Source organism: Phacochoerus africanus, chromosome 1 (assembly GCF_016906955.1).
Source record: "Phacochoerus africanus isolate WHEZ1 chromosome 1, ROS_Pafr_v1, whole genome shotgun sequence".
Classification (NCBI taxonomy): Eukaryota; Metazoa; Chordata; class Mammalia; order Artiodactyla; family Suidae; genus Phacochoerus; species Phacochoerus africanus.
Genome location: NC_062544.1, coordinates 111769646 through 111793151, shown reverse-complemented (window position 1 = coordinate 111793151; position 23506 = coordinate 111769646). Strand labels below are relative to the sequence as shown.

The 23506-nt window shown below is 40.4% G+C and overlaps 1 protein-coding gene across 1 annotated transcript in view; it reads left to right on the top strand.

Moving 5' to 3' along the window:
• The window catches only part of PRKAR2A (protein kinase cAMP-dependent type II regulatory subunit alpha), a 94138-nt gene that overhangs the window by 52690 nt on the left and 17942 nt on the right, over nucleotides 1–23506 (top strand). The window contains exons 3-6 of the mRNA XM_047773741.1: nucleotides 3529–3581; nucleotides 6954–7037; nucleotides 14020–14126; nucleotides 16502–16655. Of these exons, the coding sequence (XP_047629697.1) occupies nucleotides 3529–3581; nucleotides 6954–7037; nucleotides 14020–14126; nucleotides 16502–16655 (398 nt within the window). The remainder of the gene's footprint in view (nucleotides 1–3528; nucleotides 3582–6953; nucleotides 7038–14019; nucleotides 14127–16501; nucleotides 16656–23506) is intronic.

Below are 23506 nucleotides of genomic sequence, written 5' to 3'. Positions count from 1 at the left end.
TTTTTCTCCATCTGTTTACAGATACTGGGTCCCTGTTGGAAAGGCAGAGTATTGATGGCATTATAGCACAGAAGTCATGGTCCACACAATTAGAGTGTCTAGACTGGGCAGGGAAGGGAGTCTTATATATAGGACATGCTGGGAGTCACCATTTCTCAAGTATTCCATTACTTTAAAGAATCATTGAGGAAGGGGAATCTGGCCGCAGTAAGTAAATGTCTCTAAGAAACTGAGAATTGAGAGTGGTATGTATCAGCTTATCCCCTCATTGTAGATATATAATTTTTTAGTCATCACACACAAAAGAATTGAGTGTAAGATCAAGAAGCATTTATATTCCTTGCCTGCCAACAAGAAATAAACCTAACAGACAATACAAATTAAGGATATGAGAGGAATGAAGATTAGAAAGGTCCAGTGCAGGGAGTTAAACTTGGCAAATTAAGGATATGAGAGGAATGAAGATTAGAAAGGTCCACTGCAGGGAGTTCCTGTCATGGCTCAGTGATACTGAACCTGAGTAGGATCCATGAAGATCCAGGTTCTATCCCTGGCCTCGCTTAGTGGGTTAAGCATCTGGCATTGCAGTGAGCTATAGTATAGATCACAGACACGGCTTGGATCCTGTGTTGCTATGGCTGTGGTGTAGGCCAGCAGCTGTATCTCTGATTTGGCCCCTAGCCTGGGAACTTCCATATGCTGCAGGTGCAGCCCTAAAAAAAAAAGAAAAAGAAAAAAGGGAGGATGGAGGGAGGAAGGAAGGATGGATCCACTACAAAATGCTGATAGAGTACAAAAAAATCATTGCTTTTATGAATTTTGAGTAGAAAGCCAAGAGGAGAATAGACTGAGATGGAAAGAGAAATGAGTATGATAAGGGAAGACTCTAAGGAAACTAAAGCAGGCGTTAAATACATAGCAAGGACAAAAAATTGCAAAATTATTAAGGGCAAAATCTGTGATGTAAGACAGCTCTGAAGAAAGAGTTGAGATAGAGAATAGAACCGAAATAATGATAATTAATATTACAGAAAACCAGGACAAATGGAAGAGAAGTGGAAATAGTGATAGTTCACAGAGTTGACATTTACTACACACCCTTACTTTGTGCCAGGCACTTGTTTACTTGAATCCTTACAAGAGTCCTCATAGAGGAACCTACTGTTAGCTCCATTATGGAGAAGAGAAGGTGGAGGTTTGAAGTAAATCATAAAAGATTATACAGTTATTGCAGATAGTTGAGAACTTATTAGAAGAACAATTTTCCTAGCTGCAATGGCCTGCACTAAATATATTGTGAAGAAAGAATAGGTTTGTTGCATTCTGGGGACCACCAGTAATCATAATCTAGATCATTCCTAGCAAAACAGTTTTGTCAGTGAGTACACCAACTTTTTCATTCACTAAATAATTCATCATGAAAAAAATAATAATTAATCGTGTCTACTGTTGTAACACCTAAGGGTAAGATTTTAAAATCATGACTTGTGCTAACTGACATTACCTATTTTAATCCTTCTTCAGTTCCATATTTGTATTCTCCTTTTCTTCAGTGAAAAACTTCTTTGTATTTATTCATTTACTCACAACTATAGTGCACAGGGGGTTTTGGAATTATTGTACCACTATCAACAGTAATTCTTTTTTGTTGTTGGAATAGTGGATTGTCAGAGTACTATATTCAGAAACTACTTAAGATAATCCTTTTTCCTTCTCTGTGGTTGTTATCAACCTAAAATGCGGGTTAGGCTTATCTGTTTCTCTTTGTGTTTTGTTTTAGGTTCCCTCCATCCTTATCAATTTAATTTTTTAAATACATGGAACATTTCAACATGACTTAAATGTCAAAACTTTGGAAAAGAATTTACTCAGAGAAGTTTTAGTCCCTTCCCTATTGCTACTTTTTTGTTTCTGCCTACCTTTTAAGAAACAGTTTTATTACTGTCCTCTTATTTCCTATGGAAAAATAAATATGTTAAAAGTTTTGGTATATATATTCATGCTTATATATTTATCCCCCTACATTCTTAGCTCTCCTCTTTCTCATGAAAGTCCTTTCTTATGAAAGGGCCATCATGCTATGTAGCATACTCTTCACCTTGCCTTTTTTGTCTTTTTTCCCCTTGAACTCACTATGTCTTGGCCTATGGGAATTTTCCTCATTTTTCCTTATATCTGCATTATTCAAATGAGTATTTACATAATTTCTGATATTCTGCTATTATAAACAACTGTTCAAGGGAGTTCCCATCATGGCTCAGCAGTAACAAACTCGACTAGGATCCACAAGGACTCATGTTCAATCCCTGGCCTCACTCAGTGGATTTAGGATCCGGCATTGCCATAAGCTGTGGTGTAGGTCAAAGACACAGCTTGGCTCTGGCGTTGCTGTGGTTGTGGTGTAGGCCGGCAGCTGCAGCTCTGATTCAACCCCTTGCCTGGGAACTTCCACATGCCTCCAGTGCAGCCCTAAAAAACAAAAAATAAATAATCATTTTTTTTTTAAATCTTTAACAAAAAATACCAGTTGTTCAGTGAACATCTTTTAAAGTTTTGAATTATGATAAAGACAAGTCCTGTAGCCAGCTGGCACAAACACAGATTACCTACAAAGTCAAGTTGGTTTTAGTTTTTTTTTTTTTGCCGCATTTGCAGCATGTGGAATTTCCTGGGCAAGGGACTGAACCTACACCACAGGATCAGCCCAAGCCACTGCAGTGACAACACTAGATCCTTAACCCACTGCACCACAAAAGAACTTGCGGTTTTAGGTTTATATAATATTGTACCTAGAACAGAACCTAATACATAATATTTGTTTTGTTTAAAATTCTTAACTTTTAAGTCATTCATGTACATAATAATGTCGAGATATTTTAATTGAGTCTTTTTGTGATTATTTCAATCCCATATCATATGTTTATATTGCATATATTGTACTTTTCTACCCCTGCTTCATAACTCAGCAGAGTCAGCACTTCCCTGCTTGTCCTTGCCTCTACCATGGAGTTTAGTAGATGATATTTTTATCATTTCTCTTCTATTTAGACTACCAATCCCTGGAGAGCTGGCTTGTCATCACTTAACAAAATGCCAGGCATCACTAGGTACTTAATATATTTGTTACTTGAAGGAAGGGATTACAAAAATCAGTAGAGTTTTAGAAAATAGTTTAAAAAAGGAAATTGCGTTCACTTCCTATTTTCAGGAAAAGCACACTGTTTTTTTCTTTTTTTTTTTTTAAGGCCGCACCCAAGGCATATGGAGGTTCCCAGGTTAGGGGTCGAATCAGAACTACAGCTGCTGGCCTACGCCACAGCCACAACAATGCCAGATCTGAGCTATGTCTGCAATCTACACCACAGCTCATGGCAACCCCAGATCCTTAACATACTGAGTGAGGCCAGGGCTTGAACCCGCAACCTCATGGTTACTAGTTGGATTCGTTTCTGCTGCACCACAGTGGGAACTCCTAGAAACACACTTCTTTATTCATTTTTCTCTTTATTTTTTTCTCTCCAAATTTAGTCTGTGCTGAGACCTATAACCCTGATGAGGAAGAGGAAGATACTGATCCAAGGGTAAGAACTCCTGCAACGGTATTAGGTAGAATTATTGTACTCCCCACTCACTCCCCTCCTCCTCTACATTCCACATCTAATAATGCTGATATTTAAAATAAATACAAAATAAAATCTCAACAAGATGCTAACTTTTATCTAGCAAGTTGACAATTATTTTAAAAAATGGAAGTAAGATTGAGGTGATAGTAAAAAGGGATGCCTACCTGTAGCTGTCAGAGTCTTATACTTAGTCAAGCCATCTGACTCATTAGTTACCTGAAGAAGAATTCATCCCTAATAACAGTTGGAGCCTTCCTAAGGATCCTTCCTAGGGAGGTTATTACAGTGTTATAATAGCGAAAAATGGAAACAAAGTAAATGAACCAAAATAGGGGATTCCAGGAGATAAATTATGGTACATTCAAATCAAGAGAATCTGTAGCCATTGGAAATGATGATACAGGTTTAATGACATGGAATGATGTATATTTGAGATGTATTTATTTTATTTATAAAATAAAAATAATTTTAAAATATTTATTTATCCGTCTATCTATTTACTTCTTTATACAAAGATTTATACCTGAAAGAATACATCCCATTTATTAACAGTGGTTGTTCCAGGACTGTGGTTGATTTTAGGGATTAAAAGATCAGGTTTTTAGGAGTTCCCGTCGTGGCGCAGTGGTTAACGAATCTGACTAGGAACCATGAGGTTGCGGGTTCGGTCCCTGCCCTTGCTCAGTGGGTTAACGATCCGGCATTGGCATGAGCTGTGGTGTAGGTTGCAGACGCGGCTCGGATCCTGCATTGCTGTGGCTCTGGCGTAGGCCGGTGACTACAGCTCCGATTAGACCCCTAGCCTGGGAACCTCCATATGCCGCGGGAGCGGCCCAAGAAATAGCAAAAAAAAAGACAAAAAAATAAAATGTTACCATTGTGTGAATATAATAGACATGTAGGTTTTAAAATTTTTTATTCTGGGTATTGTAAAATTCTTGAGGCTTTAAAAAGTTAGTACAGTTTTTTTACTAACTTTTTAATATCACCAACTTAAAATACTTAACATTTTTGACATCTGTTATTTCTGATCAAATTAAATGGTATACTTTTTTAGATTGAAGACAGTACTTAGGAAGGAGCTTGGTATGTCTCAATTATAACAGCAGTACTGGGCAATAATTATTTCTTTTTAGTTCAATAAACATTTATTGAATGTCTATAGTATTAGGAATAATAGTCATGGTTTTTGAGCACTTCCTAAATGCCAGGTACTGTTTTAAACACTGCATGGTGGGCTCCCATTGTGGCTCAGGGGTAATGAACCCAACTAGCATCGGTGAGGACTCGGGTTCAATCCCTGGCCTTGCTCAATAGGTTAAGGATCTATGAGCTGTGGTGTAGTTCACAGACACTGCTTGCGTTGCTGTGGCTGGGATGTAGGCTGCAGCTGCAGATCTGATTTGACTCCTAGCCTAGTAACTTCCATATGCCGAGGGTGCAGCCCTAAAAAGAAAAAATTAAAATTAAAAAACACTGCACATGTTAGCTCATTTATCCTTATGACTACTCTAATTTTGTTTATACCTCTACTATTACTAGTAATATTCAGTTGTTGATGTTTGAACTCTAGCTTGTATAGCTGTTGTTTACTTGCCACCTTCACTTAGATTTCAATAGATAGCTCAGACTGAACTCCTGATTATTACCATTTAGACATTCTTTTTCACCTACAGTCTTCCCTAGCTCAGTTCATGGCAGCTCCATCCTTCTTGTTGCTCAAGTCCAAAATTATAGGGTCACTCTCAGCTCCTCTCATTTTTTTTTCTACCCGCATTTCACTTTTTCAGCACATTCATTGGGCTCAGTATTCAAAACATCCAAAATTCCACCACTTTTCATCACTTCTATGGCTACCACCCCCTCTTCCTAATCACCACCATTTAGCACTAGGATAATCACAGTAGCTTCCTTGTTTCCAGTCTTGCTTCCCTCAAGGCTGTTCTTTACTCAGGAGCCAGCATGCACCTTTAAAAACATAAGTCAGATCTCTTTCTTTCCTCAGCTAAAACCCTCAGATTGCCCCTATGTCACTGGAGAATAGTGCCAGTTCTGTGATCTACACTGCCCTCCACCAAACCCCTAAACATGGTCTCTTCCTCATCTTTCCCGCGTGCTCCGCATCAACCACACCCATCTCCTGGTTTTTCTCAAACATGCTATTCACCTTCCATAAGGCCTTGTTTTCACTTGTTCCTTCTGCATGAGGTGTCCTTCTCAGGGATATCCACTTGGCTCATTCCCCCGATTGTCCTCGCTTCCTTCAAATCTTTACACAGTGTCACCTTCTCAGTGAGGCCTCATCTAGACGCATACTCACACATGACATACACACACAGTTGTTTTTTGTTTTGTTTTCTTTTCTTTTTAAGGCTATACATGCTGCATATGAAAATGCCCTGGCTAGGGGTCAAACTGGAGTTGCAGCTGCAGGCCTATGTGACAGCTGCAGAAACACTGGATCCAAGTCGCATCTGTGACCTACATCACAGCTTGTGGCAACACCGGGGTCCTTAACCCACTGAGCAAGGTCAGGGATCGAACCCACATCCTCATGAATACTATGTCTGGTTCTTAACCTGATAAGCCACAAGGGGAACTCCTACACACAGTTTTGTTTTGTTTTGTCTTTTTAGGGCTGCACCTGCAGCATATGGAGGTTCCCAGGCTAGGGGTTGAATTGGAGCTGTAGCTGTTGACCTACACCACAGCCACAGCAATGCTGGATCCGAGCAGTGTCTGAGACCTATAGCACAGCTCACAGCAACGCTTAACCCACTGAGCAAGGCCAGTGATAGAACCTGCGTCCTTATGAATACTAGTCAGATTCGTTTCCACAGAGCCATGATGGGAACTCCCCACACATAGTTTTAATTACCCTTCCTTACCTTATTTTTCTCCTTAGCCTTATGACACTCTAACATATTTTATGTTTTTATTGAATGTGAGAGAAGATGTTTTTGTCTTTTGTTCACTGCTGTGTCCCCAGAGCTGAAATGGTGCTTGCCACCTAGTCGATGCTTGACATTTGTTAAATGAATGAATATGTGACCTTCTGCTTTACAGATAAGGACTCTGAGGATCCCAGTGGGTAGCTGACTTGCTGCCCAGCTGCACAGCCAGTGGGTGGTCCAGGGTGGGTGCTCTTTACCCCATCACATTTCCTGTCCACAGTCAGGGTATGCCTGGTATTTGTATAGAATTTAAATTAGGGTAAATGTGCTCTTAATTTTTCTTGTTTTTAGGAGAAAGAAATATACCAGTTTTTTAGTTAAGTAATATTTTTAAATAGAATTTTTAAATTTCCCTTGTTTTAATTTGGATTGGCAGGTGATTCACCCTAAAACTGATCAACAAAGATGCAGACTTCAAGAAGCTTGCAAAGATATTCTTCTTTTCAAAAATCTTGATCAGGTAACAATGATTTTTAAAATACTTTTGTCTTTTACCTTTTGTCCTGTTCATCATTTAAACAGTTTTAGTATCTTAGCTATAGCCGTATGAGGCATTAAAACCTTAGATTGATCTTACTTGGAAATGTTTGCATTGTGTTGAGCACTGTAACCCATAACAAGCTTTTCAGATAACTTTTAGTATTTCTCTGAACTGCTTTGTTACTTCCTCCTCCAAGACAATACCATTTGAGGACTGTGCAGTTGACCATGTTAAAAGGAAATGCTCAGGTTTGCATGACCCTGGCTTAGTTTGGAGGGTCTTTATCTATTCCATGGAGTAATTTCTCCAAAGATGCCAATATGGAGTCCTCTTCACGCTAACAGTTAACCCACTGGTGGTGTATGACTACTTCTTACACCTTCACTGTGAGGTTCTTCTTGTGATTATTTCTCGGCAAAGACCTTAGGCATGGGGCACACACAGTATAGCGTGTGTCTGTAGGGCCCCAGCACAGGATCTGGGCTTGTGCCTGTCTTCCCTCACTTGGTGAAGATGCAGAGCAGGGCTACCTCCTGAGGACAGATTCTTCAAATTTCCTGTTTCTTCTCTTCTTTGAGGGCTGTATGCTAAAGCCACTTGAATGACTGAGGTCCTGAGCCTACTGGGGAATCTCAGAATATGCAGAGACAAGAAAGATGGGAAATAGAATTCTCTTACTAAACAGCCCCTGCAAATAAGTCTCTCTCTCTCTTCTTTTTTTTTGTCTTTTTGCCATTTCTTGGGCCGCTCCCTCGGCATATGGAAGTTCCAGGCTAGGGGTCTAATCGGAGCTGAAGCCGCTAGCTTACACCAGGGCCACAGCAACGCTGTATCTGAGCCGCGTCTGCAACCTACACCACAGCTCATGGCAATACTGGATTCTTAACCCACTGAGCAAGGGCAGGGATCAAACCCACAACCTCATGGTTCCTAGTCGGATTCGTTAACCACTGCGCCACGACGGGAACTCCAAGTCTCTTGAAGATATTATTCCCTAGCCCTCTGGGAATCTGACTGGTCAAACATGATTTCATGATTGGTCAAAGGAATCAACTATCCTTGGTGTCTATAAACCAGACTGTTTGGTTCCTGTGTGGTTTTAGAAATAGCCAGAATGGAGTTCCCGTCGTGGCCCAGTGGTTAACGAATCCGACTAGGAACCATGAGATTGCGGGTTCGAGCCCTGGCCTCCCTCAGTAGGTTAAGGATCCGGCGTGGCCGTGAGCTGTGGTGTAGGTTGCAGACGCATGTAGGTCGCAGACGCGGCTCGGATCCCACGTTGCTGTGGCTCTAGTGAAGGCAAGTGGTTACAGCTCTGATTAGACCCTTAGCCTGGGAACCTCCATATGCCGTGGGTGCAGCCCTAGAAAATACAAAAAAAAAGAAATAGCCAGAACTTCAATCAGTGTTTCATTAGGCTGAGACTGAATGAAACAGGGACCATGAGTTCAAGGAAAGGCTAATTGTGGGAAATACCGGTCTGTGTCAGCCCATTCCCCTGAAAGACCCATCTGTATCAATGGAAAGGGGACTTGCTTCTTTATCCACTATGAATAAAACCCCTTATAAATTTTATGCCAGCAGGTTTTATAAAAGAAGTTGCTATGTCTTTCTAATATTCAGTTTTCTTAGTGTTGGAAAACATCATTTTACTATTTCACTATTGAAAAATGATAACTGAGTTTTCAGAGTTCGTTACATTTTTCTTTTCTTTTCTTTTTTTTTTTTTTGGTCTTTTTGCCATTTCTAGGGCCACTCCCGTGGCATATGGAGGTTCCCAGGCTAGGGGTCCAGTCGGAGCTGTAGCCACCGGCCTACCCCAGAGCCACAGCAACGTGGGATCCAAGCTGCATCTGAGACCTACACCACAGCTCAAGGCAACGCCAGATCCTTAACCCACTGAGCAAGGCCAGGGATCGAACCCGCAATCTCATGGTTCCTAGTCAGATTCGTTAACCACTGAGCCACGATGGGAACTCCACATTTTTCTAATGTTTATTATGAAAATATTCAAATATGACAAAGTGGAGTTTTACAGAACATGCATTTATCCACTGCCTTGATTCTGACATTAACATTTTACTATGCTTGCTGCTTTATATACAGTCTACCCTCAGCAATGGTGTTGGCAGACTTTTGGTTGAAGAACCAGATAATGAATATTTCTGTCATAACTACTTAACTCTGTTATTGAAGCAGGAAAGCGTAGACAATGCATAAGTGAAAGAGTTTGGCTGTTTTTTGCTTTTTAGGGCTGCACAGGTGGCTAGGGGTCCAATTAGAGCTACAGCTGCTGGCCTACACCACAGCCACAGCAGCAACAAATCTGAGCCGCATCTGTGACCTACACCCCAGCTCACGGCAATGCTGGATCCTTAACCCACTGAGCAAGGCCAGGGATCACACCCATGTCCTCATGGATACTAGTCAGGTTCGTCACCGCTAAGCCACAATGGGAACTCCTGTTTGTAGTTTTTTAATGTAAAATGTGCATATAGTGAAATGCTTGTATGAGTTTGTCAGGTTTGACAAATGCACACTTAGGTAAGCCAAACCCCTATCAAGATATAGAATGAAAACTATCACAAAATAAATTAATATAATAATTTATTATAATAAATTAATTTTTTTTGATCTTTTGTCCTTTTTAAGGGCCACTCCCGAGGCATATGGAGGTCAAGCTAGGGGTTTAATCAGATCAGAGCCACAGCAATGCGGGATTTGAGCCACATCTGTGACCTACACCACAGCTCACGGCAACGCTGGATCCTTAACCCACTGAGCGAGGCCAGGGATCAAACCTGCAACCTCATGGTTCCTCCTCAGATTCGTTTCTGCTGCGCCACAACGGGAACTCCCCATAAATTAATTTTGCCTTCTAGAATTTCATATAAATGGTATCATACAATATATACTGCCTTGTATGATACTCCTTTTACTCAGCACAGTATTTTTGAGATTCTTTCATGTTGCATATATTAATAGTTCAACATTCCATTTTGCTCTTTCACTTTTTATTTTGAACTAGTTATAGACTCACAGAAAAGTAGTAAAACTAGTAAAGTTCCCATATACCCCCCTCTTATCCCACTTCCCCCAATATTAGCTTCTTCCGTAATCATAGTACAATTATCAAAACCAAGAAATTGACATTGTTATAATACCATTAAACTACAAACTTTACTCAGATTTTTTCCTGGTTAATGATCCAGTCAGAATCCCATGTTACATTTAGTCGTTACTTCTCATTGGTCTCCTCCAATTTGTGATTTTGTGATAGTTTTCATTCCTTTCTATTATTTCATGATCGTGTCATTTTGGTTTTGATTTTTTTTTTTTTAGGGCCACACCCGCAAAGTTTCCAGGCTAGGTGTCCAATTGGACCTACAGTTGCTGGCTTATGCCACAGCCACAGCAACACTAGATCCAAGCCACATCTGCAACCTACACCACAGCTCATGGCAATGCTGGATCCTTAACCCACTGAGCAAGGCCAGGGCTCGAACCCACAACCTCATGGTTCCTAGTCGGATTCATTTCCGCTGTGCCATGATGGGAACTCCATGAACATGTCACTTTGAAGAGGATTGGTTAGTTACATTATAAAATGTACCTCAGTTTGAAGTTATCTGATGTTTCCTTATGATTGAAATGTGGTACGTTTTTGGCCAGACTACCATAGAAATTATGTTGTATCCTTAGAGCAGCATATCAAGGAGCCTGTGATGTCATTGTGTCATTGCTGGTGATGTTAGTTTATTCCCTTTTATTGCTGAGTGGTATTCCATTATATGAATGTACTGGTTTGCTTATCCATTTTTCTGACAGTGGATACCTGGTCTAGTTTTCATTTTGAGTTCTTATGAATAGTACTGTGGACTTTTTGTGCAAGTATTTTTGTGAACTTTTTTTTTCCATTTGTCTTTAGTAAAATATCTGAGGGCAGAATTGCTGAGTCATAGGGTAGGTATATGTTTGATTTTATAAAAATCTAGCAGATCTTTTTCAAAGCAGTTGTACCATTTTGTATTCCTTCCAACAATATATATGACATTTCCAGTTGTTCTGTGTCCTACCCAGCATTTGATACTGTCTTTTCAAATTTTAGCCTTTCCAGTGTATATTTGTTTCCACTTAAAAAAATTTATTTCCTGGAGTTCCCTTCATGGCTCAGCGGTTAACAAACCTTACTAAGATCCATGAGGATGCGGGTTTGAGCTCTGGCCTTGCTCAGTGGGTTAAGGATCCTGCATTGCTGTGAGCTGTGGTGTAGGTCACAGATGGGGCTTGGATCCAGCATTGCTTTGGCTGTGGCATAAGCCAGCAGGTGTTGCTCCAACTTGACCCCTAGCCTGGGAACCTCATCCCTAAAAAGCAAAAAAAAAAAAAAAATTATTTCCCCATACTTTTGTTTTCCAATTTTCAAATTTATAGAAAAGTCAAAAGACTAATACTGTGGACACTTATATCTTTTACCTAGACTGACCAGTTGTTAACATTTTTCCACATTTATTCTTTCTCTTGTGTTTTTATGTATACACATGTATAAGTAGAAATAAACTGCTTTTTTTTCCCTGAGCCATTTATGAATATGTTTAAGACATCTTAACTCTTGGCCACTAAATACCTTAAGGTATATTTTTTTAAGAACAAGGATATTCTCCTACATTAACACAATACCATTACTAAACCCAAGAAAAGTAGCATTGGTGTGATAATATTACTTAATAACAGTCCATATTCAGGTGTTCCCAGTAAAGTTTTCTATAGCTTTTTGTTTTGTTTTTAAATTCTAAATCACAGGTTGCTTTTGGTTGTCATGGTGTCATTTTAGTCCCCTCTAACCCAGAGTGTTTCCCCCACACCCTATTCTGTATCTCATGACAATGATGTTTTTGAAGAGTCCAGGCCAGAAGAAGAGTTAGATCAAGAGGCTGCCATGGAGTTCCCGTTGTGGCGCAGTGGTTAACAAATCTGACTAGGAACCATGAGGTTGCAGGTTCAACCCCTGGCCTTGCTCAGTGGGTTAAGGATCTTGTGTTGCCGTGAGCTGTGGTGTAGGTCACAGATGCGGCATGGATCCCATGTTGCTGTGGCTGTTGTGTAGGCCAGCATCTACAGCTCTGATTAGACAGCTAGCCTGGGAAGCTCCATATGCTGCAAGAGTGGCCCAAGAAATGGCAAAAAAAGAAAAAAGAACAAGAGGCTGCCAATGGACAGTCCACAGGCCAGATACAGCCAGGTATAGATATGTGTGTTTGGTCTGGTCTGTATTGTATGTGAAAATTTGGATTTGTTACCTGTATTTAAACATGAGATTTTTGGCAACACTGGGCTCACCTTTCACATGAGTATGGATGATACATGAGTAGCAAGCCTTCCTTTTTAGTATTTGTCAGTGTATACAGTATTCAACACAAATGAAACTATGGAACTAAAGAGATGCTTTTTGCTGTTACTCTATTATTTTAGGTAGTGCAGTCACACTGACAGAACACTTAATCACATGGAGTTACGCTGCAGTAAAATTATTTCCTTGCCAGGTCTTCAATCCACATTCCTCCAAAGAGAAAGCCTTTTTTTGAGTTGAAGCTGGATGCCTCCTATTAGTCACTGATCTCCCTGACAGGGACACTAGCTCTAGACTGAGAGCACTGTTTTGTTAGAATTTAATAATACTGTTTTATTTTCATTATACTTATCGGTACAGTTACCTTCTCATTCATTATGGAAGGTAATATTGGTAAGTAATTGTATATGTTGTATATAAATGATTATAGCAACATGAGTTACCTGATAATTGATCTTGTTTATTGAGTACCTGTTATATGAAAAATTTCTAAGCTTATATTTTTCTCCTTTAGTCATAAAAATTGAAACTATTTTTCAGGGAGTTCCCTTCGTGGCTCAGTGGTTAATGAATCCGGCTAGGAACCATGAGATTGCAGGTTCGATCCCTGGCCTCACTCAGTGGGTTAAGGATCCAGCGTTGCTGGGAGCTGTGGTGTAGGTTGCAGACGTGGCTCGGATCTGGCGTTGCCGTGGCTCTGGTGTAGGCCAGAGGCTACAACTCCGATTAGACTCCTAACCTGGAAGCCTCCATATGCCCCGGTTGTGGCCCTAGAAAAGACAAAAAAAAAAAAAGAAACTATTTTTCAATAGAAAATATTTATTAAAGCTTTCTTTTTTTGTTTGTTTTTTGGTTTTTTTTTGTTTTTTAGGGCCTCACTGGAGTCATGTGGCAGTTCCCAGGCTATAGCTGATTGCCTGAGCCACAGCCACAGCAACACAGGATCTGAGCCATGTCTGTGATCTACACCACAGCTCACAGCAATGCCAGATCCTTAACTCACTGAGTGAGGCCAGGGATTGAACCCACATCCTCATGGATATCTGTTGGATTCATTTCTGCTAAGCCACAATAGGAATTCTCTATTACATCCTTTTTTACCTATGAAGAAACTAAGGCCCAGAGAGGTTCAGTGAGTGCTTGCCTAGTCAGAGCAGTTGTTGTGCTGATCCATGAGATAATTTCTGAGACCATCTCAGCCTTTTAGATTTGATGATCCTGTTAAGATCAACACCTACAGGAAGGTAGCATCACATGGCTTTACATATGACATAGTGGAGCCATTGAGACAGGTGACAGTCTTGTGGTTATGGCTGGGAGAATAGGTACCATGATTTAGATGCCTATTTTTGTATAAATTATAGAATTTTTTTTTTCCAAAACAATACTGCCTCAAAAAACTTGGCAACTGTGCTGTGTACATGGAGATGCAAAGCTAAATGGGTCACAGGAAGGCATTTGTCTCAGACAGCCCTGAGGTTTCTGCTTGAGTGTGGAGAATAGTCTGATGTGGGGACTTCTACCATGTAGTCACCAACTAAGATAAGTGTAGTTATTTTTTTCCCCACAAATTAAAAAAAGTCATCTTTTTTCCTTGTCTGGTCGCTGCAGGAACAACTTTCTCAAGTCCTCGATGCTATGTTTGAAAGGACAGTCAAAGTTGATGAGCATGTCATTGACCAAGGAGATGATGGAGACAACTTTTATGTTATTGAACGGTAGGAGATGGAGCTTTGCAATCGCATGGCTGTAATATTAATGGTTCAGGGCAAGTGCTTTACCCTATGCCGTATTCAGCCCAGACCATACTTAGGGCCAGGTGAACAAACAAGTTTCTCAAAGCTTGCCCCTCTCAGAGTTCCCTGGTGGCACAGTGGGTTAAGGATCCAGCATTGTCACTGCCATGGCTCAGGTCACAGTTGTGGCTTGGCTTCGGTCCCTGGCCTGGTAACTAATGCATGTCTCAGGTGCAGTCAAAAAAACAAAACAAAACAAAAAAACTTGCTCCTCTCTGTCCACACCCAGTCCTTCTCTATCTACTGCCACCCTGAGTCCTCAGTATAACCCATACTTGGGTTGCCCCTATCTACAATTAGGTGAGATGTGCAAGTTATGCTTTATAAACATGTTATTTGCAAGTGTTCAAGTGAATTGTTTTTCTAAAGAATAACCATGACATTTTATTTTCATTTGGATCATTTGTTCCCTCGCCTAATTTTACACATGAGTATGCTGCTTCAACCTCCATACCCCTGGCCCCTTCTGCCTCTGTTCCAGGTATAAGTCATGTTAGGAGACATAAAATATGTGGGTTTGACTTTTGCACCTTGGTGTGTCCTAACCTCTTGACCTGTTAGTATTATATGGGGGAACTCCTTCTGACTTCCTTAAAGTCCTGAAAAGAACACTTCACCAGAGTCTAAGATCAATAAGATGTTGCTTTACCTAATATCGTCTATTAATTATCTTTCATTTTTTTCTTTCAAAGTAATTTCAGAGTTATAGAAACATTATACAAATAACACAAAAAATTCTTATAAACCTAGGTTCCCCAGGTTAATGTTTTACCACATTAGCTCTATTGTCTGAGAGTAAGTTGCAGGTATAATGCCCTTTTAACTCTGAATACTTCAGTGTATGTTTTCTAACAATAGGACATTCTCTAACATAAGCACAAACCAATTATAAAAGTCAGAAATTAATATTTTATACAATAATATCATCTATTATACAGACCTTATTCAATTTTTTCCAATTGTTTTCCTGATTTTGTTGTTGTTGTTGCTTTTTAGTGCCATGCCTGCGGCATATCTAAGTTCCCAGGCTAGGGGTCGTATCAGAGCTATAGCTGCCAGCCTAAACCACAGCCACAGCAACATCAGATCAGAGCTGTGTCTGCGACCTACACCACAGCTCACGGCAACACCATGATCCTAAGCCTACTGAGCGAGGCCAGGGATCCAACCTGGATCCTCATGGATCCTATTCAGGTTTATTAACTGATGAGCCATAAAGGGATTGAATCTGAAGTGCGTCCCTGGCCCAGGAACTTTATACCACAGGTGCGGCCATTAAAAAAAAAGAAAAAGAGTGACTATTTCTCCAAATGCTTATTCATTCTGAATATTTTTCTGTAGCAATCATTAACAATCAGGAAATAGAAGATTGTATCTTTTTTTCTTTATTTTAATCATTTCTATATTCTAGTTTTCAACAGACTAAAGAAGCAAACAATCATTTTGATACCTGCAGCAAAAGCATTTGGCAACATACAGCACCTTTTCATGATAAAAACTCTTAGCAAATTAGGAATAGAAGGGACTTTTCTTGAACCTAACTAAAGGCATTTATAAAAAACCTATAGCTAATCTCATCCTTAGTGATGAAAGATTGAATATTTTCCCCTTGAGATAGAGAACAAGACAATCATGTCTGCTCTCACCATTTCTATCCAATATTGTACTGTAGGTCCTAGCCAATGCAATAAAGCAAAGAGAAAAGAAGGAAAAGAAAAACAGGGAGCAAAGAAAGAACTGATGAGAGGGAAGAAGGGCATATAGATTGGAAAGGAAGAAATAAAACTGTCTTCTTTTGCACATGACATGATCCTCTAGAAAGTGCCAAGTGCTATTAAAAGGTTTAGCAAGGTCACAGACTACAAAGTCTAAATGCAAAAATCTTTTTTTTTCTTTCTTTTTTTGCTTTTTAGGGCCACACCTGTGGCCTATGGAGGTTCCTAGGCTAGGCGTCAAAACAGAGCTGTAGCTGCCAGCCTGCACCACAGCCACAGCAACACCAGGTCTAAGCCATGTCTACAACCTACACCACAGGTCAGGGCAACGCCAGATCCATACCCACTGAGTGAGGCCAAGGATTGAACCCTCAGCCTCATGGATGCTAGTCAGGTTCATTTCTGCTGAGCCATGACAGGAACTCCCAAAAAATCTATAATTTCTGTATACTAGCAAAAATCTATTGGAAATCCCCAATAACCACATTCTATATCTTATGCACCTTCTATTTATGTATACTTGCCCATTATTGCTTTATTATCATAAATAATAAATGAAATTGTTTCTTGTTATATTTCCAGGGGAACCTATGATATTTTAGTAACAAAAGATAATCAGACCCGCTCTGTTGGTCAGTATGACAACCATGGCAGTTTTGGAGAACTAGCTCTGATGTACAACACTCCGAGAGCTGCTACCATTGTCGCCACTTCAGAAGGCTCCCTTTGGGGACTGGTGAGTTAGAGAAATGGCTCCCCTTGCATGGTATGGTATTAATTCTCCTTATTTCAGGGTCTCTGTCCTTGGGCTATGGTTTCACACTATGTTTTATAGCCAGTTATCTGAAAGACATTGTAGAAGATCTTGTACCAGTGTGTTTTTCCATTTCTCTGAAGTGATTTATCAGCAAACCATTTACTCCAAATTACAGGGGAAAGACTGGGTCTTACGACTTTGAGGTCATGTCAGGTCTTAATTACATTTTCTGTTTATGTTTTTATCAGACTTGTAAAGAGACAGGGGATAATTCTGTATGTGAGGCAGCTTAGAAAAATAGGTGTGTTTTTTTTTTGTTTTCAAAATCATTGAAAGCTCTGCCAACAATGTTTTCCATCTCTAACTATCCCAGGACTAACTTTTCTCTGGATTTGGCCATCTACTTGTTCATTGGTTCATGCCAATATTCAATAGATTTAGATAACTAGAAAGGCTAATGGCCATATTTCAGGAAAGAGAACTTTCCTGGAATATCTTAGGCATAGTACTGCTATGATCCTATTTCCTCTATTATACATGACCCACCTTGCTTCCTTCAGTATCAAGCCTTCAAAATATATAACTCTCTTCCTTCTTAAACAAAATAATCATCCTCTTGGTGTAGAGAAAAAGGAACCCACCTACAGTGTTGGGACTATAAATTGGTGCAGCTACTGTGGAGAACAGAATGAAGGTTCCTCAAAAAAAATAATAAATAAATAAATAAAAATTGAGGAGTTCCTGTTGTGAGGCAGCAGAAACGAATCTGATTAGGAACCATGAGGTTGTGGGTTCGATTCCTGGCCTCGTTCAGTGGGTTAAGGATCTGGCATTGCCTTGAGCTGTGGTGTAGGTCGCAGACACGGCTCAGATCCTGCATTGCTGTGGCTGTGGTATAGGCTGGCAGCTGTAGCTCCGATTGGACCCCTAGCCTGGGAACCTCCATATGCTGCGGGTATGGCCATAAAAAGCAACAAAGCAAAACAAAAAACAAAAAACAAAACTTGAGATACCATATGATCCTGCAATCCAGCATTCCTGCAAGCTGCCTTATAGGTCAAAGATGCAGCTTGGATCCATTGTTGCTGTGGCTGTGGCATAGTCCTACAGCTATAGTTCCAATTCAACCCCTAGCCCAGAAATGCCGTTATACTACATTTACATTTGTAAAAAGAAAGAAAAAAAAAAAAAAAGAATGCCCTGAGAGGAGTTCCTGCTGTGGAACAATGGGATTGGCAGCATCTTGGGAGCACTGAAACACAGGTTCAATCCCCGGCCCAGCACAGTGGGTTGTTGGATCCAGCATTGCCATGGCTATGGCTTAGGTCACAACTGTGGCTCGGATCTGATGCTTGGCCCAGGAACTCCATATGCCACAGGGCAGCCAAAAGAAAAAAAAGAATGCCCCAAGAGATGAGAGATACATCATCTGCCTTAAGGATACATCATACACTTGGGAAACCACGGCTTAAAATACTCAAGGTAGGTCAGTAAATAATAGGAGAGGATTTCCCTGGTGGCTTACCAAGTTAGAGGTCTGGGGTTGTCACCTCTGTGACTTGAGTTGCTGCTATGGCATGGGTTTGATCTCTTGCCTGGAAACTTCTGCATGCTGTGAGTGTGGCCAGAAACAAAAACAAACACACAATAAATGAATAATGGGGGAAATAAACTCAATTTTAAAATGCATCAATGGGAGTTTCCAGTGTGGCTCAGCAGGTTATGACCCTGACTGGTATCTGTGAGGATATGGGTTTGATTCCTGGCCTCGCACAGTGGGTTAAGGATCTGGCTTTGGTGTAGGTCATAGACATGGCTCAGCTCTGGCATTGCTTTGGCTGTGGTATAGGCTGGCAGCTACAGCTCCAATTCGACCCCTAGCCTGGGAATTTCAATATGCTACAGGTGAGGCCCTAAAAATTAGAAAAAACAAAAAACAAAACTAGAAAACTCTGGATACCATACAACAAATAAACATAGTAAATCCTGAAAGATGAAAAGGAGAAGGTAGACTGGCTAGGTATCTCAGTACTTAAGAAAGGACGTAGGAGTTCCCGTCGTGGCGCAGTGGTTAACGAATCCGACTAGGAACCATGAGGTTGCGGGTTCGGTCCCTGCCCTTGCTCAGTGGGTTAAGGATCCGGCGTTGCTGTGAGCTGTGGTGTAGGTTGCAGATGTGGCTCGGATCCCGCATTGCTGTGGCTCTGGCGTAGGCCGGTGGCTACAGCTCCGATTCAACCCCTAGCCTGGGAATATCCATATGCCGCAGGAGCGGCCCAAGAAATAGCAAAAAGACAAAAAAAAAAAGACAAAAAAAGAAAAAGAAAGGACGTGGTATTGAGTCCCCTAGTTTTTCTTACTAGTTCCTATATATCCCAGATAGGGTTCCAAAAAAGCTTTCAAGCTAGATCCATTTCAAGTTTTCAGGTATACTTAAAAACAACCTCAAGAGGAGTTCCCATTGTGGCTCAGCGGTTAGTGAATCCAAGTAGCATCCATGAAGACTCAGGTTTGATCCCTGGCCTCGCTCAGTGGGTTAAGGATCTGGCGTTGCTGTGAACTATGGTGTAGGTCACAGATGTGACTCAGATCCTACGTTGCTGTGGCTGTGGTGTAGGCCAGAGGCTACAGCTCTGATTGACCCCTAGCTGGAAACTTCCATATGCTGCGGGTGCAGCCCTAAAAAGACAAAAAGACCAAAAATTAAAAAAAAAAAACTCAAAATAAGTCTGCTGCCTTTAGTCTAAGACCAGGAAAAGGGCAGCCTAGCAGAACAGAAAACCTTTTTTGATAATATCACCCTACTCCAGCCGAAACCAAAGGAAAAACTACTACTACTTCCCCACAGTGTCACAGAAGCTAGCAGGAAGCTGGACTCTCAACCGTATCTAGCAGCAAGGCCATGTACTTTTCCTGCCAGGATAGCATCTGAGGTGTCCAGAGTGGAGCTGAACATGCACTCCCACACGTACACACACATTATATCTAGACAGAATGAATGCCTACAAAAAAGGAAGATTAAATTGGATACAGAGTTTTACAACATAATACCCAAAATGTCCAAGATTCAATAGAAAATCACTTGATAGACAAAGAACAAAGAAATTCTCAATCTGAATTAGTAAAAACAATCAAAAGATGTCAATACCAAGATGGAATTAGCTGACAAAAATTTTAAAGTGGCCATTATAAAAATCTTTCAACAAGCAATTGTGAGCACACTAGAAATGAAGAGGAGAAAAAAAAAAAAACCATCTCAGTGGAGAATGAGAAGACAGAAAGAAAAGACAAATAGCAAATTTTTGTTTGTTTTTGGCCCCACCCGTGGCATGTGGAAGTTCCAGGGAACGCCCAAGTAGAAATTTTAGAACTGGAGAATACTGTAGCCAAAATAAAATCTCACTGGGTAGGCTCAATAGCAGAATGAATATGAGAGGAAAGAATCAGTGAACTTGAGGAAAGAGCAGTAGAAATTACCCAGTCTGGACAACAGAAAGAAAATAGAGTGAAATGAACAGAGCATGAAATTAAAAGCTACAATACTTGATTGTCAGAGTCCCAGAAGGAGAGGAGAAAGAATATAGAGCAAAAAAAATTATTCAGGAGTTCCCATGTGACACAGTGGGTTAAGAATCCATCTTTGTCACTACAGTAGCACTGGTTGTTGCTGTGGTAGGGTTTGGTCCCTGGCCCTGAGAATTTCCACGTGCCACAGGTGCAGCCAAAAAAAAAAATTATTCCAAGAAATAACAGTTGAAAACTTCCACAATTTTGTGAAGGATAATAAACCTAAAAATTCAAGAATCTGAGTGAACTTCAAGTTAGATAAACCCAAGGAAAAAAATGCCAAGACACTTCAGAAAACTAAAGACAGGAATTCCTCTCGTGGCTAGGCGGAATCAAATCCAACTAGGAACCATGAGGTTGTGAGTTCGATCCTTGGCCTCTTTCAGTGGGTTAAGGATCCGGAGTTGCCGGGAGCTGTGGTATAGATCGCAGACACGGCTGGGATCTGGCATTGCTGTGGCTGTGGTGTAGGCCAGCAGCAACAGCTCCTATTAGACAAAGCTTGGGAACCTCCATATGGCACAGGTGCAGCCCTAAAAGGACAAAAGACCAAAAAAAAGCCCCAATGTAAACTAGAATTAAGGTGTACCAAATTAAAAAAAAAAAAGAAAGAAAACTAAAGACAGGAAGAAGAGAGAAATAGCACATTACCTACAAGGGTAGGTAATTTGAATGACACCAGATCTCCTATCCAGAGAGATCAGAAGGAAGCAGCATGGCATTTCTCAAGTGCTACAAGAAAGGAACTATCAACTCAGCATTCTGTTCCTAGTGAGAATATCCTTCAGGAATAAAGATATGCTCAGATAAAAGAAAACTGAGACTTTGTCACCAGCAGGCTTTTAAAGGAATGACCAAAGGAAGTTCTATAAACAGGAAGTAATAAAAGAAGGAAATTTGGGACATCAAAATGAAGAAAGAACAACAGGAAGAGTAGATATATGAATAGACATGAAAGTGTATCCTCTTCTCTCCCCCCCCCCTTTTTTTTTAATGGCTGCACCTGTGACATATAGAAGTTCCCAGGCTAGGGGTTGAGTCAGAGGCACGTCTGTGACCTATACTGCAGCTTGTGGCAACTCTGGATCCTTAACCCACTGAGCAAAAAGTCAGGGATTGAACCCACATCCCCACGGACACTATGTCAGGTTCCTAACCTGCTGAACCACGACAGAAACTACTGTATCTTCTTCTTGAGTTTTCTAAAATAGATTAGATGCTTGAAGCAAAAGTTGGAACATTGTCTTATGTAATTCTCAGTGTTGTAGTTCCCATCGTGGCACAGTGGAAATGAATCAGACTTGGAACCATGAGGTTGCTTGTTCAATCCGTGGTCTCTCTCAGGGGGTTAAGGATCCAGCATTGCCATGAGCTGTTGTGTAGATTGCAGATGCGGCTTGGATCCTGTGTTCCTGTGGCTGGGCGTAGGCCAGAAGCTGTAGTTCCGATTAGATCCCTAGCCTGCGAACCTCCATATGCCACAGATGCAGCCCTAAAAAGAAAAAAAAAAAAGTCAGTGTATATAGAGGAACTATTTAAGACAATTATACTCTAAAGGGAGAGAGAAAGGGGCCCAAAACCACTAAAAAGTAGACATGATAAATTACATATATAAATATAATGTCTAGAGCAACCGCTAAAGTGATCAGTACAAGGAGATGTACTGAAAAGCTCTTTAAGTCAAAATGGAATTCCAAAAAGTATTCAAGAAACCTATAGGAAGGCAAGAAAATATGAAACAGAGGAACACTGGAGTTACCGTCGTGGCGCAGTGGTTAACGAATCCGACTAGGAACCATGAGGTTGCGGGTTCGGTCCCTGCCCTTGCTCAGTGGGTTAAGGATCCAGCGTTGCTGTGGCTCTGGTGCAGGCCGGCAGCTACAGTTCCAATTAGACCCCTAGCCTGGGAACCTCCATATGCCTCGGGAGTGGCCCAAGAAATGGCAAAAAGACAAAAAAAAAAACAAAGAAAAAAGAAAGAAACAGAGGAACAGAAAACAGGGAAGAACAGAAAGCATTGAATAAAATGGTAGGCTTAAGCCCTACTATATATGAATAATTGCTATAATATAAATGGTATAATGACAAAATCTGATGGAATGGATTCTCTTAAATGACCCACTTATATGCTATTTATAAGAAATTCGCTCAAATATAATGATATAGGTAAGTTGAAAGTGAAAGGATAGTAATGCATATACTATGCAAGCATTAACCAGAAGAAAACAGGATTAATTATATTAACATCAGATAAGTAAACTTCACAGCAAAGAAAATTATCAGAGTCAAAGAGGAACATTACATAATGATGAGTTAATATACCTTGAGACATAGAAATCCTAAATAGGTGTATACCAAACAACAGAGCTTCAAAATATAAAAGCAAAAACTATAGAAGCGAAAGGAGAAATAGACAAATCCACATTTATATTTGCAGATTTCAACAGCCCTTTCTCAATAATTGATAGAACTAGACAGAAAATCAGGAAGGGTATAGAAGTTAACAGCACCATCAACCAAAAGGATCTAATTGATACTTATAGGACACTTCACACAACAGAGAATATAAAATGTTCACTGAGTTAGACTATATATATCCTGAGATATAAAATAAAACTTAACAAGTTTAAAAGAATTGAAATCAGACAGTGTGTTATTTACCCACAATGGAATGAAACCAGAAATTAGCAACAGATAACAGGAAAATCTCTAAACTGTCAGAAATTAACCCATTCCTAAATAATCTAAAATTCAAAGAGAAAATCTCAATAGGAAAAAATTTTAAATGAGCCATGAAACTGCTTGTCTTTTGGTATAGAGAAGCAGCTTCCTCAGTGCCTGGCACAAGGCAGGTGCTACAGAATGGCGACACCTGCTCCCTTGGTTTTGGTGCTGCTTACCACCCTTCTCTTCCTAAAGCTCCCTTTCCTGAGATCCTGGCCCTGCCTTTCTAGTTCCTAGAAGTAGCCTTTGCAGGCTTTTCTTCCTCTTTCTGCTATTTTAAGTGGGATTCATCTCCCTGCAGCCTTAAGTGACTTATGAAGATGCCCTTTTCTCCTGCTTCATTCATTTGCTTTATAGCCCAGCCCCTCCCAAAGCCTCAGTACAACCTTCAGGAAAGTGACTCCCAGAATGTCCTCTACAGCCTGATTTCTTATTTCTTCCAAGGCATTGAAAATACCTTCTGAGGCCAAAGCAGTTAAGATCTGATATTGTCCCGGAGTTTCTCAAATTGGATTTTATATTCCTTTTCTTACTTGGAG